This window comes from Pogona vitticeps, chromosome 3 (assembly GCF_051106095.1).
Source record: "Pogona vitticeps strain Pit_001003342236 chromosome 3, PviZW2.1, whole genome shotgun sequence".
Classification (NCBI taxonomy): Eukaryota; Metazoa; Chordata; class Lepidosauria; order Squamata; family Agamidae; genus Pogona; species Pogona vitticeps.
Window position 1 is genome coordinate 172,693,156 of NC_135785.1, and position 15,592 is coordinate 172,708,747.

Sequence of the window (15,592 nt, forward strand, 5' to 3'; positions counted from 1 at the left end):
ACCTCAGGAAGAAAAGTGTCTGGGGGTGGCATGAGTATCTGAACTTCATTAATGTTTGGTGGGTAGATTTCCTGGTTCACTTAATATTCATTTTGCCCCCATCTACAATTCAGTTCACTTCAAAACAGCTTTGGTTATTATGAGAGCAAATTAAACAGATTTTATGCCTCAACATTTTACATTAACTATTTGTAGTCATTTGGCTCCTCAGATTTCAGAGTTGCTCTGTTACTGGAAAAGTTCTTCATAGATTGTTAGATTGGGGAGAGGGCCAGAAAGTACTGTTCTAATTCTCTTTCCTCTCCTCTGTCATATCTCACCTCTGTTCCTCAAATATTGTGGGAATTCATGTCCAGGCAGAGCCCCATGCTTTACGCACAAGGCAGGCGTGGAGGTACTTTAGACATCAGCAGATCCTACAGTAACCTCTGCAGAAAGCAGAGATAAAGCTGAAGAAGAGATCCTTGCTAATAGTTTATCATGCAAAAACTAACTAACTAACTAACTAACTAACTAACTAACTAACTAACTAACTAACTAACTAACTAACTAACTAACTAACTAACTAACTAACTAACTAACAAACAAACAAATAAATAAATAAATAAATAAATAAATACAAAACCATTATGGCACCTTAAAGACTATATTTTAATCTGAGCTTTTGTGGACAAGTCCACTTCTTCAGACTATTTTGCCAATAGTTGCCATCCATCCGTCTGTCCATCCGTCCATTTGTTTGTTTGTTTGTTTGTTTGTTTAGTATACTGCCTGATTAGTGAATTCACACTACTCTGGGTGGTGTGCAAATAATCAAAACCACACAACCACCACCTAGCTCATTCTCATAATTACATTATAACATGAGGGCAGCTAAACAAACAGTTGACCTTGGGTTGGTAGCTGGTTTATTGTGACATGAAAACCCAGAGGAACCCGGCTCTCTGGCTTGTTTCTCCTCTGACAAGTCAGATAAATAGTGTAAGGTTTGCTTCAGGGTTAATTCTCTGGCAGCAGTCAAACAAAGCTGACAGTCAGCTCTCTGATGGGTTCACTTGTCACAATAAACAAACCTCACCGGTGAGGACCTGGAGTTTGTTTAGGCAGGGGGGCCGCTGAGCACTGTGCTCCAGTATACTGGTCTACAGTAAGACAGAGTTCCTGTGGTTCCCTCTGACTTATCATGATAAGACCTGTGGTTATGGAATAGTGATTCCCAACCTTAGGTAACCCAGGTGTTCTTGGACTGCAACTCCCAGAAACCCTAGCCAGCACAGCTGATGGCAAAGGCATCAGGGAATTGTAGTCCAAGAACAGGGGTTACCCAAGGCAGGGAACCCCTGCTGTGGGAAATCACCCATGATCACCCTATACTGGTAACCACAGCTTCCTTTTCTGCTGGACAAAGGTAGGAAATTCTTTCACATCATCTCTATCATATAGATTTAAAAGGTGACCAGCAGAGCCTTCCAATGTTAATTTTAACTTTTTATTTAAGTTAATCATTGAAAGAATTTTCATCTCAGTGGGACTAAGTACCAATTATCATTTATAAGTAGTTTTGATTATGCTCCTAGTTATGGGGTCTTTTTATAGTTTGTTAATTGCATACAAACAAAACAGCAGTGGTTGGTGTTAAAATGAACTACAAGGTAATTTGCTTTCACGCTATACAGTTTTTATTGATTTATTGTTATTTTATATTAAAAATAAGGTCTAGAGTTAATCTACTTTAGTATACTAGGTCTTATAAATATAACTGGTGTTTGGGTACAGTTTACAGTGCTATAGAAAAGTTAATTGTTCTATAATGTGTCTGTTTTTGGAGTATGTTTATCAACAAGCTATGGCTGAACAGTTCAGTGAGTTAGGTATCTGGCTATGGAGCCAGTGGTTAGACGTTTAGAAGAGCCAACCTGTGTAGCCTTGGGCAAGTTGCACAGTCTCAGACTTGATCCCAGAAGAGGGGAAGGGTAAACCACTTCTGAGTACAGTACTCTATACCTAGAATACATTGGAAAGAGTCACTGAAGGTCAAAACTGACTTGACAGTACATTGTTGTTGCTGTTGCTGTCATTGTTGTCCTTGTTGTCACTTAGCCTACAGAGAGTTTAGAGTTGTTTTGGGAGGGCTGACGCAGCCAGATTTGTTGATTATACACTTCGGTTGCTGTCTTGTGCAGAATGTTTCATGGACCACACTGAAAGTTCTAAATCAGTGTGAGTCAAATTGTACTGCTAGTGACTTAAGTCTTGTTTATCTTTCTAATGCGAAGTCTTTGTAATAGAGTGTTACATTCACTTGAGACTTGCCTGCGCACATGTCACGATGTGTTACAGTTCTAATTGATTGCTCTTTTGCAGGCTCTGTAGGAAAAAAAATTAATGGAGGCTAAGTTTTCTTTTTCGTTCTCTACAAAACTGTTCCAGCTTAACAACATACACAGAGTCATCCTTTGATAGAAATTTCTGCATGTGAAAAGGCAATTTTATGACTCTGTGAATGACAATTCACATCAATCCAGGATCTCACCTCAGATCTCCTTTGTGACATGAATCTGGAATAAATTAACACAATCACTTGACCAGAAACAACCTACAATATACTTTTTAATTTCTTATATTATACTTCTTTATGCATTGTTCCTCCCCCATTTGATTCTCAGAACAACCCTGTGCAGTTGAAAGGTTGTCCCCCAAGTGAACTTTAATGCAGAGTGAAAATTTGAATGTGTGTTTCCTTTATCCTTGGCCCTTAGCAACAAAGATACCAAACAATTCAATGCTAGCTTCTGAGATACTTAGCTTTTGAAGCATGTAAAGATTGCTGGTGGAAGTCATACAGCATATAGCAGGATGGCTACAGTATCAATGTAATTATTACCATTTTCCAGCACTGTGGCAAGACAATCTCTTCAGCTCAACATTCATTTTTATACATAAAGAAAAAACATTAATATACTGTGACAAAGTATTGATCTTGTTCAATCAATCTTTCACAATAACAATAAACCTTATATTTTATTAATAGAACTACACAGTTCCAGTCCATTACATCTTCCTCTTATTGTTCCTGGACTGTAGTGGATGTTTTATAGGAATAAACTGTTAAAAGAGTTATGAAGTGGCTGGCTAGTATGTCTAAACATATTGCTGGAGGTGTCCCAGTGGCCTTTTAAAGAAGAAATATTATCAGGGTCACTGTTTATAATGAAGTGTTCCAATGTTGCCAGAAATATGGAGAGGGTTGAAGAGTTTTCCATTCTTTTCCAACCTTAAGTGGTTTTTACTGACAATTTCAAAATCCCAAGCCATAATCTAATACAGATACAAGAGGGCAGTCTCCAAGCCTTGAATTCTACAACATTCTCGGTGCAAGGATGCTGTTAAGCTGTTGTTTTCGAAGACGCCTCTCTATTACCGTATCTATCATCCATGAGTATGGTTTTATGTTCAGTATCTTCTCTAGTTCTGTAAAAAGTTACTTTCCATATTAGCCTTTTATATTACCCCCCCAGACCCTTTCAAACATATTGGACTCCACCTCCCTTAGTCCACTGTGAATTATGGGAATTGTAGACCAGCACATTTGGGGGGTGCTAAATTAGGAAAACATTCTCTACCTGGCCTTTATCTCTCCCTCACTTTTTTTCCTATTACCTAGAGGGGTCTGATTATAAACAGCAAGTCCCCAACAAGCCCTGGAAATTACTTGCTATAAAATTGATCAATAATGCAGTAACTAAAATGTATGAACCTATACCAGGCAGCAAGAGCACAAAAAATTGCATGTCTGCTCAGAAGTATGTCCCCACTGAGTACAATGGGACTTACTCACAGGCAGATATGGGTGTAGGGTTGCTGTCTACGTTCTACTGAAATCAAAGCATGTTGCTAAGACTGTGTGCTACACAATCCTAATCAGGGACTGATTCCAAAGTAAGACCTATTGATTTTAGTATGTGTTACTCTCTGTTAATTATGCATACATTCACTCAAAGTGGCTTATATCAGTGTTTAGCCATGGGTTTCCTTCAGCACATTTCTGAGGTTTTCAAAGTTAGATCTATGCACACACACAATTGATGCAAGCAAGGTCAAATTTGACCTTCTGCAGTTGAGTTTTCATTTTTTTTAAAAAATGGCACGGGGTCTCAAAACTGCATTGGAACTCCGGCAAGGAAGGGAAGAGGGCTTTAAGCCTTTGCATCTGCTGTGGGTTGCTCTGATGGTAAACACAGAGCTAATGTGAAGCAAATATTTAGCACACACCCCCCCCCCAAAAAAAACTTTCCTTTTCACAGTGTGCTATGGCAGCAGCTTTTATTTCATTTCAGGAGGGAAGAAATCACAACAGGAAGAAAAAAGAAATGTGCATGCTGGCATTTTCCATCCACAAAGCAGTAAAAGCCCTTTTCCTCAGAGAGTTCGGGCAGTTTAGTATCTCTGAACATTCTGAACCCAGCTGAAAGTGTAGAACCTCTGCACTGATAAGCTTTTGAGTGATGAATCTTATCTCGAAGTTCACAGCAACACTGCTGTGGGAATAAATGGTCAGGGCTTGCGGGACTTGAAAACATTCCTCCACCCCCCCCCCACTCCCTACACACATAGAGAATGCTCTCTTCTGAGAACTGCATAAAGGTTGTCTAGGTTGAGGTCAATTAGAGGGGAGGACATCACTTCCAGAAAAGTAGGTCAGCTGTAATATGATGCAGGACTTTTAAAAGGCAAGAATTCTTCCTTTACAAAGTGGATGACTCACCCAAATTGGAGGAGAGAGGGGAAAGCAGACCATTTAGAATCCACATTTTCTGGCTTTTGCATAGATGTCCTCTAGAATCAAGATGCATATTACACCCACACCCTACTCAGACATGAAACACAAGAATGAGGGATTAACGTGAAGAAATCCTCCAAAATAATTCCACTGAGTATAATATGTTGTAATGATGCCAGCACTGCTTGCTGGATTTGAATAATAGCATAGCATTCTAGATGCCTGCTTGTTGCATACTTTTGCCTAGTTTTGAGATTTTTCAAAAGTAACTCAACTGTGGCATTAAATACACATTTTAGTAGCTATTAGCAATCTTGGCTGAATGTACATGACGTGGATATTTCAAAGTAGCGATTGAAATATGCTAATAATTTTGCTAGCTAGTAAGATGTAACACTGAAAAGAATGGCAGGAGAGAAGCATGCCAGGTATATGCTATCCATATCCACATCTAACCAAAACTCACTGACTATTTTGAGAGGGGGAAATTTGGGGTGGAGAATCCATGAGTCCATCCTGTATGTGCCTCTGGTGCAAGATTTTTGTAATTAACAATTAATAGAAGCTATAGTAAAACCATACTGACAATTCACATTTTATTCTTCTTAAAGTTTTCTTGGTCTTCTGTTCCATCTTAATTCCACCCCACCCCCCACCCCCCATATTTTATCCTAAAAGTCACTTCTTGTCCACAATGTAGGATGATCAAGTGCTGAGGCACACCCAATTTTTTTGGAACAATCAATAGCTTCTCATGATCTAACTTTGCTGTACTCTGTAAAGAACAGACTGATCTTCCTCTGAAATTCTTTGGTACACTCCAGTATCCAGCATATATTTGCAACGGGATATCTATAGCTCCTTCTTTTTTGGAATCCTGCCTGAACAGCAGGCATTTTTTTACTCCATATAGAGTAAATGTCTTTGTTGCAACACCCCAATTATCACTTTGCTTGCATGGGAAATTAGTGCAATGGTTCTATAGTTACTGCATTCCTTACCATTTCCTTTCTTGGGAATTGGTATGTGTATTGAATTTTTTTAGTCTGTGGGCCATTGTTTAGTTTTCCATATTTGTTGGAATATTTTTGTTAGGATTTTGACATATTCAGTGCGACCACGTGGCCAGCACGACTAGACATGGAATGCCGTTACCTTCCCACCGTGGTGGTACCTATTTATCTACTCGCATTTACATGCTTTCAAAATGCTAAGTTGACAGGATTTATGACATCAATAATTTTGCAGTACATGCTGTATAGAGTGTTACATATTTTTTGTTTGTGAGTAAAATGTTTGTTATTATTTCAAAATACAGCTAAAATATATTGCAATAAATTGTGAAGTGCCTTTATTTCCCAGATTTAAGATATACACTTTCACTTTAGAGTTACATTCATAATGCCCATAGATGTATATTAAAGAACTGTACTTGTTAATTCTCACTATAGCTGTTGTCTTTTTGTTTACAGGACAATGGAACAGGAGATGACAGTTGTGTTGAAGACATTTTACGGGTAGGATTGAAGTTTACTCTTTAATAGCTTAGAATATGTTTCAGCCAAATTGTGCCAAGGATGTCCTGGGTGTGACCGAAAGACAGTTCCTAAACCAATCAAGTGCAGTAACCGTTTGATATGTTCAGTTTGCCAAATTTTATGACATAGTTCTCCAATCTAAACATTTGTGTAAAAAATGCATTTATACCAGAAGACAAAATATGCAAAAAGGCATGCATTGATGAAAATAATATACAAGAATGCACTCCATGAAAGAATATAGTTTTCAAAAATGGATGTACCAGGCAGAATGAATGAATGAATGAATGAATGAATGAATTAATTAATTTTAATTTTAATTTTAATTTTAATTTTAATTTTAATTTTAATTTTAATTTGTTGTATTTTATTTTATTTTATGTGTACCCCGCCTATCTGGTAATTTCGACCACTCGAGGCAGCTAGAGAATTGCATATTCAACTATTTATTTTAAAACAAACGTGTAAGTAAACATGTACCTGTATACAGCTTTATTTATTTTTATTTATTTAAAATGTTTCTATCCCACCTTTCTTCTTAAGAAGGACTCAAGGCGGCTTACATCATTTAAAGACAATATTTAAAGCTAAAAAGAATAAGTATACAAATATTAAAAAAGATCAAACTAATGCTACAGTAAAAGATGGTAATCAGAAGCAACACCAAAACACATTCAATGCAGGCACAAGAATCTATTTAAGAACCTCACTCAGTCAGTCAATAATTACAGGAAACCTTGCTTGAAGAGAAAGGTCTTCACCTGCTTGAGGAAATATAGCAAAGATGGGGCCAGCCTGGTCTCCTGTGGCAGAGAGTTCCGAAGTCTGAGAACAGCAAAAGAGAAGGCCTTCTCCCATGTCCCCATCAGACACACACGTGAAGATGGTGGGACCAAAAGAAAAATCCTTCCTTCCTTCCTTCCTTCCTTCCTTCCTTCCTTCCTTCCTTCCTTCCTTCCTTCCTTCCTTCCTTCCTTCCTTCCTTCCTTCCTTCCTTCCTTCCTTTCGTTAAAAGCAGTCTGATGTGTAAATATTAGAAAAAATTTGAACTGCAAAACTGAGAAACTAAGGGCAAACATGATCAATGGTACTTCAGCAATATGGATGTTTGTTTTCTGGTGTAGCTACTTGGCCCTTCTACAATAGATAAAATTTAACAGTTACAAAAATAAGAAATGGAAACCAGGAAAGTGAGTGCTTAAATTTTGTGCTTTTTGTTTCTGTAAATAGTATCCACAGTTTATTCAATAGATAGCACTGGGTTTAGGTGCATCTAGGTGGAGTCATGGGTTCTGGATTCTTTACATTCTCCTCTAAAAGAGACAGTGAGCTTATTGTCTAGCTATCTAACTAGTGTATTCTAGCCTTTCTACAACATGGTGTTAAAAGTCAAGATTTACACCAACAAAATCTTAAAATGGATTTTGAGAAGACTTCAGCTTGAATAATTCTGCAGCATACTCTGAAAGAAAATAATTGCTTGCTTTCACCTGGCCACAAACATCCAAAGATGGGGGATTTTCTACTGCTGTGGGAAAGGAAGCATTTCTCATGTCAGCTTACATTAACTGTACAAGGTGTCTGAGGTTTAACCATTTTTCCTTCTGGCAGCTTTAAAAAAAGCCTTGTGACTGCTTCTTTCAGCCACAAGGGAATCTCTGTCAGCAGCCTCCTGCCCACATCACATTTCCTGCTATGATCTTGTAGGAGTGTAGCATCAGAATACAATTCAGTGCATGAAATGCACAGAAATGTGAATTCAGAGACACAAAACAGTCTTTATAGCATTACTGACAGGAAAAGACATGGCAGTCTGCAGCCACTGCACAAGGAAAGTATGAAACATATTCCTTTGAGACCAAAGGTGGAATATTTAGGAAAAGGGATTAATTTCTTTCATTTCTGATTTTCCGTCACTGAATGCACGCATCACACCTGAAAACCCTGGTTTGTCTTTTAATTTCTAACTGAGCCATCCTACAAGATTGACAGTAACTACTCAGAGGCTGAAATCCTATTCCTAATGTAAGCCAAATTGTAACTTTCTGTCTATTTTGCCTTGGTAAACAAAGAATGCTCCTTTACACTCTGTTTACCAAGGAGGAATGGACTGAAAACTACAGCGTGACTTCTGCTAGGAACAGCATTTCAGCCACTATGTCATGTCTGGTAACTGGGAATCTTCAGGCTCACCTGAACAACTACGAGAAGTGTGGGATAGAACTGAAATGGTATAAAATAAATATATTTGCTCACTAATGTTAAATCTAAACTAAATTAGAGATTTTGGGTCCTCTTACTAAAATCTTAGTGAATTGTACTTTTTGCCCAAATTTCCAAGCTGCAAGAGGGGATTTGATCAGTTTTTATTTTTATATACTTTCTTAATTAAGTGCTACTGGATTTAAGTTAGATCCTGGTGAAATCAGAGATATTCTGTTATACTTTGTTCATATTCAAGAGAAACAATGATAGTTTGACAATTTTCTTGACTAGTTTATTTTTTAAGTCTATACCAATATTAATGTGATATATGATATCACTGTACAAGGCCAAGAAAACTGATTTATAGACTTAAATGGGATGTGGGAAACCAGTGATATATTTGTCAACTTGAGAAAATTACTTTCTGGAGCGCTTCAGCTCCTCAAAGAAAACAGACACACAGACAGATACCAAAACCAGTGATTTAATACAAGAACTGAAATACAACCAGCACAAGGAGCTGCCACAAAATATTTATTTTAATATCTTATATGTGTAGGGAAATGATGGAAAGTCCAAGTTCCATTACTTATTTGCATGCACATTTTCAAGTAACATAGATGTGGTATAGTGGAAAGAGAACTGGACTAAAACTCAGGAGACCTGGATTCAAATCCTTGCTGGGTAATAGAAACTCACTAGGGGGAAGCACTGGTAAAACCATTCCATAAACATCTCATATACCTTGAAAACCCTATCAGTGTCACCCAAGTCAACTTGACAGCCCTTAACACACAAGAATCATTTGACATTCTAATTCAATTTAGATTTTATTGCATTCATTGCATTTCTACTTTATTAGTCTTCTCCTTTCCCTCATTCCCCTTTATGGTGGATACAGTAAGTGAATAAGTACATACTGTAAATAATTGAATTAGAAAACAAATGGAGAGGTGAACAAGCAAAAGAGAAAGTAAGTGAACTCCTGAGTTTGGAAATAAGCAAAACAACAAGGCTGCAATCCTATAACAACCTCGAAGGAAGTGGTACTGGATTCAATGACCAGAATTTTACTGCATTATACAGTGGTGCCTCGCTTAACGAGTGCACCGTTTAACGAAAAATCCGTATAGCGATCCCTTTTTGGGGATCGCTATACGGATCAGCCCCAATCGCCGCACTCGCTTTGCGACGATTGGGGCTCCGGCGGCCATTTTGGAGCCGCCGAACAGCTGATCGGCGGCTCCAAAATGGCCGCCGCATGACCCGAAATGGCCCCTATCAGCATTTTCGCGCCCTCCCCTTGCTTACGGAGGTCGCGAAAATGCTGCGGGGGGGCATTTCGGGTCATCCGCGGCCATTAAAATGGCCGCCGGACGCGAAAACATCGCTGGAGGGGTAAGTTTGCACACTTATTGGAACGCATTAAACTAAGTTTAATGCGTTCCAATAGGTTTTCCTTACCCGCACAGCGATGTTTTCGTATAGCGAAGGTTAATCCGGAACGGATTAACCTCGCTATACGGGGCACCACTGTACAATGGTGTAAAAGCAATTGCACAAGTTGCGAGAGTCACTGTGCTGTCTGTCTGTCCGATGTCTGGCTGCCTTCTGCTTGCATAAGTGACTGCATGACTCACAATCACAGTGGCAGAACTGCTTGCACAACGGTTGTTATGCATGTGGGATTTGCAGCAGGATTTGAGCCAGTGGGATTTATTTCTTAGTAAACCTACGTAAGATTGTTTTGTGACTGAGAATGAAGTGAGAAAGCGAATGAAAATAAGCAACAAATATCATAGTCAAGACAGTGAGTAACAAGGAAGAATGGCCGGGGCGAGTACCTTGCCCCAGTTAAAGTGCTTGAAAACACAGATTTGTGTGTTTTAAATGGCAAATTGCATGTACCAGTGCAATTTGCCATTTAAAATTGCAGGATCCCTAACACTATGGGCAAACAGAGGGTGTACCATTTTTAAAAAGAGAGAGAGAACCTAATATTCATAGAAAAAGCATCCCCATACTAAAGATAGGTCTGAAGTCAGAAATTATGAAAGAAATATAAGGTGAGATAACTGTATTTGCAGTTAACATAGGAAGATATCAGATGTTCCCTCTGAGTGTTGATGAAGCATGTGAGAATTTTGGCTATCCTGCTTCTCCAGGTCTGTTACTGTCTGTATCCAGAAGGCAATAGTAGATGGTTTCTATGGATACAAGAGCTGTTACCTTCCACATATTGGTGGTGATAGAAATGCCAGGAGGAATTGGAACTCCTCAAGTATTTAATCTACACATGAAAGGAGCAGACCCCAGAATGCTACATTTTAAAATGAACTCTTTGCATCACTCATTACTTCCCTGCAGTCAGAGTTCCCTTATCATTATTTTTGTTCCAACTGTACAAGTAATATGTTGCCTTGTGTGATATTAAGGTGTTTATGTTGTCATTCCCAGTGTGCACACATACAAAAAACAATGAAATAATCTCTGCTTTCGTCTAATTAATAATTCTGATGCTGCAACTGAGAAATATAAAATTATGAAAGATAAGACCTTGCTGCTTAAGATTCTTAAATGGATGGAATAAAATCTCGAAAGATCCCAGCAAAATCCCTCTGAAAATGCCTTTAAATGCCCTTTTAAATAATTTAAAAAATAATTAGGTGCACATTTGTTATACCTAAGCAACTTAGGCGTTACTCATATCAAAAAGTAACTTTTTGATTATTAGTTTTGTTACTTATTATCCAAAATATAACTAGTTACTTCTGGATTCTTGAAAGGAATTGCTGAATAGGTTTGTAATTTACTTGATATTCTCCACCAGGTTATAAATATCAACCCCATGTGGTTGCCCAGCAGTGCAAATATAGCTTGTGAGCGGGTAGTCCCATGTGAGAGAAAACCAGACTGGGGTGTAAATCCTTGCTTGCGTTCTCTTTGCATACGAGGATCAGGAAAAAGGTTCCCTCTAAGGTGTGTGATTGCATAAGTGCACAGAACCCCACCCCTCTGTGCAGCTTTCCTCCTCCTCTGCATACCCACAGTGATTGTTTCCAGCCCCTTTTGTTTCACTTGCAACAGAACTCTGCATGGGGGGACAGAGTCAACATGAGGGGCAAGTTGCACACGTGGGGGGGAACCCTGCCAAGTAGGGTTGAAAATTAGAGGGAACATTGATGAGGACTATCATCACCAGCTAGGACGGTGAGGAATTTCATGGCATCATGATAGTGTGTTCTACAAGAATTATATTTTTTTTACAGAACCACCACTTTTGCACATTCTGGATTTTTTGTTTGTTCATTCATTCTTGTAGACCAACACAGTAACCTCTGGTTTTTGTCTTAATCAAAAATAGTAACTAAAATCATTTACATAAAAACTGCTGGCAAATGTTCATATTAGAACTGTGCTACTCAGTTCTAACAGAACTGGGGCTATCAAAGGGTTACTTGCTGAAAGAATTCCCACTGGGAAGAATGCTAGCTGGCCATCCTTACTAAAAAGTAAAATGGAAAAAATTAGGTTATTTTAAGACAACTTGGCAAAAACCTATGCTGCTTGAAGAAATTTATAATTCTTTCAGTTTATTCTTTTTTTAACTCCTTAAAATTCCATTACTAAATAATGATAAAAGAATCAGGGCAATAAGTTGTCTGGAGATTAAAGTTTGATTATGGAAAACTGGAATCCTACTAGAGTCCAAAGAATTCTGTAAAAAAATTATAGGCATGTTATAGGAGTCTTGTGGCACAGTGGTTAAATTGTTGTACTGCAGCCAAAATTCTGCTCATAACCTGGGGTTCTATCTCAGGTAGCTGGCTCAAGGTCCACTCAACCTTCCATCCTTCCAAAATCAGTAAACTGAGTACCTAGCTCACGGGTGGGGTGGGGTGGGTGGGGGATGTATAGCCTGCATAATTAAATTGTAAACTGCCCAGAAAGTGCTTTAAGCTCTATGAGGTGATATATAAGCAACAAGTTTTTTGTTTTTTATTATAGTTACCTAAGAGAAAATGAACTTGGTAGCTATATAATCTTACTGAAGGCATAAATCCTTTCAACTAGTCACATGCATCTGACAATTTGAAACAATGGGCATTGTCTTGAATCCATGGGCATCCCTCTGGGCAACAATGGTACCCTATCAACTGATCCTTCCATTATAGAAGGACGACTGGATTGCTTCTAAGTTATGAGGAACAATAGACTGACTGGTTGTTGCAATAAAGCACACTGGAGGTAAAGTGACCAGTCTCAGGGAACTGGTACACTGTGGCATGACATGGACCTGACCCTAGGACATCTCAAGGACCTACTCCTGGTGTCAAGTTTTAGCCCTGAAAAGTCAGGATATGGGATCATGCTGAGCTGGCAACCTTAAACAATGGGCATGCCAACTCATGTATGTCTGAAAGAACATGAAACCACGTCACTGTGAAAATAGTGGCCGCATCTGAAACAACTTAAAACTAATTCCACTTACTTAGAAGTAGGTCATTTTGAAATCAATTGAATTTACTGCCAAGTCAAGTCATTTAAGAATCACCAAGAAGTCATATACAAAATATGTTAGTGCAATTTTTATATTGATAAATACAGATAAATAGTAATGATTATTGTAGTTGGAAACAGTTTTTAAAAACTGTGACTGTAATGGTAACTATCTATGGAATTTGTTGGAGGCCTGAAACTATAGTCACGTTTTTAAAAGTACGTAACATTCTGAATCCCAAACTGGAATTAAGATTGACGGAAGAAATATCAACAACCTCCGATATGCAGATGATACTACTCTGATGGCAGAAAGTGAGGAGGAATTTAAGAACCTCTTAATGAGGGTGAAAGAGGAGAGTGCAAAAAACAGTCTGAAACGCAACATCAAAAAAAACTAAGATCATGGCCACTGGTCCCATCACCTCCTGGCAAATAGAAGGGGAAGATATAGAGGCAGTGACAGATTTTACTTTCTTGGGCTCCATGATCACTGCAGATGGAGACAGCAGCCATGAAATTAAAAGACGCCTGCTTCTTGGGAGGAAAGCAATGACAAACCTTGACAGCATCTTAAAGAGCAGAGACATCACCTTGCCAACAAAAGTCCGAATAGTCAAAGCTATGGTTTTTCCTGTAGTGATGTATGGAAGTGAGAGCTGGACCATAAAGAAAGCTGACCGCCGAAGAATTGATGCCTTTGAATTGTGGTGCTGGAGGAAGCTCTTGAGAGTCCCCTGGACTGCAAGGAGAACAAACCTATCAATTCTAAAGGAAATCAACCGTGAGTGTTCACTGGAAGGACAGATCCTGAAGCTGATTTGGTTTAGATTATACCTGAGTAGCCCAGTGGTTTTTTCTACTCTCTTCAGTTTAAGCTTGAATTTTGCTATGAGAAGCTGATGATCAGAGCTGCAGTCAGCTCCAGGTCTTGTTTTTGCTGACTTTATAGAGCTTCTCCATCTTTGGCTGCAGAGAAAATAATCAATCTGATTTCGATATTGCCCATCTGGTGATTTCCATGTATAGAATTGCCTCTTGTGTTGTTGGAAAAAAGTGTTTGTGATGACCAGCTTGTTCTCTTGACAAAACTCTATTAGCCTTTGCCCTGCTTCGTTTTGAACTCCAAGGCCAAACTTCCCTGTTGTTCCTTTTATTTCTTGGCTCCCTACTTTAGCATTCCAGTCCCCTAGAATGAGAAGAACATTATTCTTTGGTGTCAGTTCTAGAAGGTGTTGTAAATCTTCATAAAATTGTTCAATTTCAGTCTCCTCAGCAATGGTGGTTGGTGCATAAACTTGGATGACTGTGATGTTGAAAGGTCTGCCTTGGATACGTATTGACATCATTCTATCATTTTTGAGATTATATCCCATTACAGCTTTTCCCACTCTTTTGTTGACTATGAGGGTTACTCCATTCCTTCTATGGGATTCTTGCCCACAATAGTCGACATTATAATCATCTGAGCTGAATTCACCCATTCCTGTCCATTTTAGTTCACTGATGCCCAGGATGTCGATGTTTATTCTTGCCATCTCCTGTTTGACCACATCCAGCTTCCCAAGGTTCATAGATCTTACATTCCAGGTTCGTATGCAGTATTTTTCTTTGCAGCATTGGACTTTCCTTTCACTTCCAGGCACGTCCACAGCTGAGCGTCCTTTCGGCTTTGGCACAACCACTTCATTAGCTCTGGAGCTACTTGTACTTGTCCTCTGCTCTTCCTCAGTAGCATGTTGGACGCCTTTCGACCTGAGGGGCCCATCTTCCAGTGTCATGTCTTTTAGCCTTTTGTTTCTGATCATGGGGCGTTCTTGGCAAAGATACTGGAGTGGCATTGCCATTTCCTACTCCAGGTGGGTTGCATTTAGTCAGAACTCTCCACTATATCCTGTCCGTCTTGGGTGTCCCTGCACTTCATAGCCCATAGCTTCTCTTAGTTACTCAAGCCCCTTCGCCACAACAAGGCAGCAATCCATGAAGGGGTAAAATCTGATAGGTCTCTTCAAAACCTAGTGCCTGAAACCTCAGTCAATAGATAAACGTGGTGCCAAAATAATACAAGTAACAGTGCTAATTTCACTGGATTAAAGAGCATCATGAACATCTTTAATGAGAAAGCAGACACCTTTGGAACACCCGCTCCATGATATGTTGCCTAGCAACAAGATATAAAAATGATGTACAATACCAGTAATTTCTTCCACATATGAAAACAGCACACTACCAAGGTAGCTTCATATTGCATTTTTTACAAAATAAAAATCTATAGAGACCATTTAAGCTTGCAATTTCTGTAATATAACCAGTTAAACAATCATGTGTTTGCTTAGGGTTTTTTTGTTTGGTTTGGTTTTGCTTTTTATCATGCAATAAAGCACTGGTTTTATTTAATGATTAGACAACAATTTTGCAGACCCAACAAGATGCAGCTACTAGTGAAGAAGAAGCATTTCTAAAACCAATTTTATAAAAGCTGCAAAGAATTAGCCTTCCAGATTTGATGGGGAAAAAACAATAACAAATAATAATTTGTTTCTCACACTTGCCCCCAGAAACCAGATAA

At 38.7% G+C, this 15,592-nt stretch overlaps 1 protein-coding gene across 9 annotated transcripts in view; it reads left to right on the plus strand.

Moving 5' to 3' along the window:
* The window catches only part of AFF3 (ALF transcription elongation factor 3), a 309,887-nt gene that overhangs the window by 119,973 nt on the left and 174,322 nt on the right, over nucleotides 1-15,592 (plus strand). For all 9 annotated transcript variants that reach the window (XM_072994485.2, XM_072994483.2, XM_078390317.1 and 6 more), the window contains exon 4: nucleotides 6,253-6,297. In XM_072994485.2, coding sequence (XP_072850586.2) covers nucleotides 6,253-6,297 — 45 coding nt within the window. The remainder of the gene's footprint in view (nucleotides 1-6,252; nucleotides 6,298-15,592) is intronic.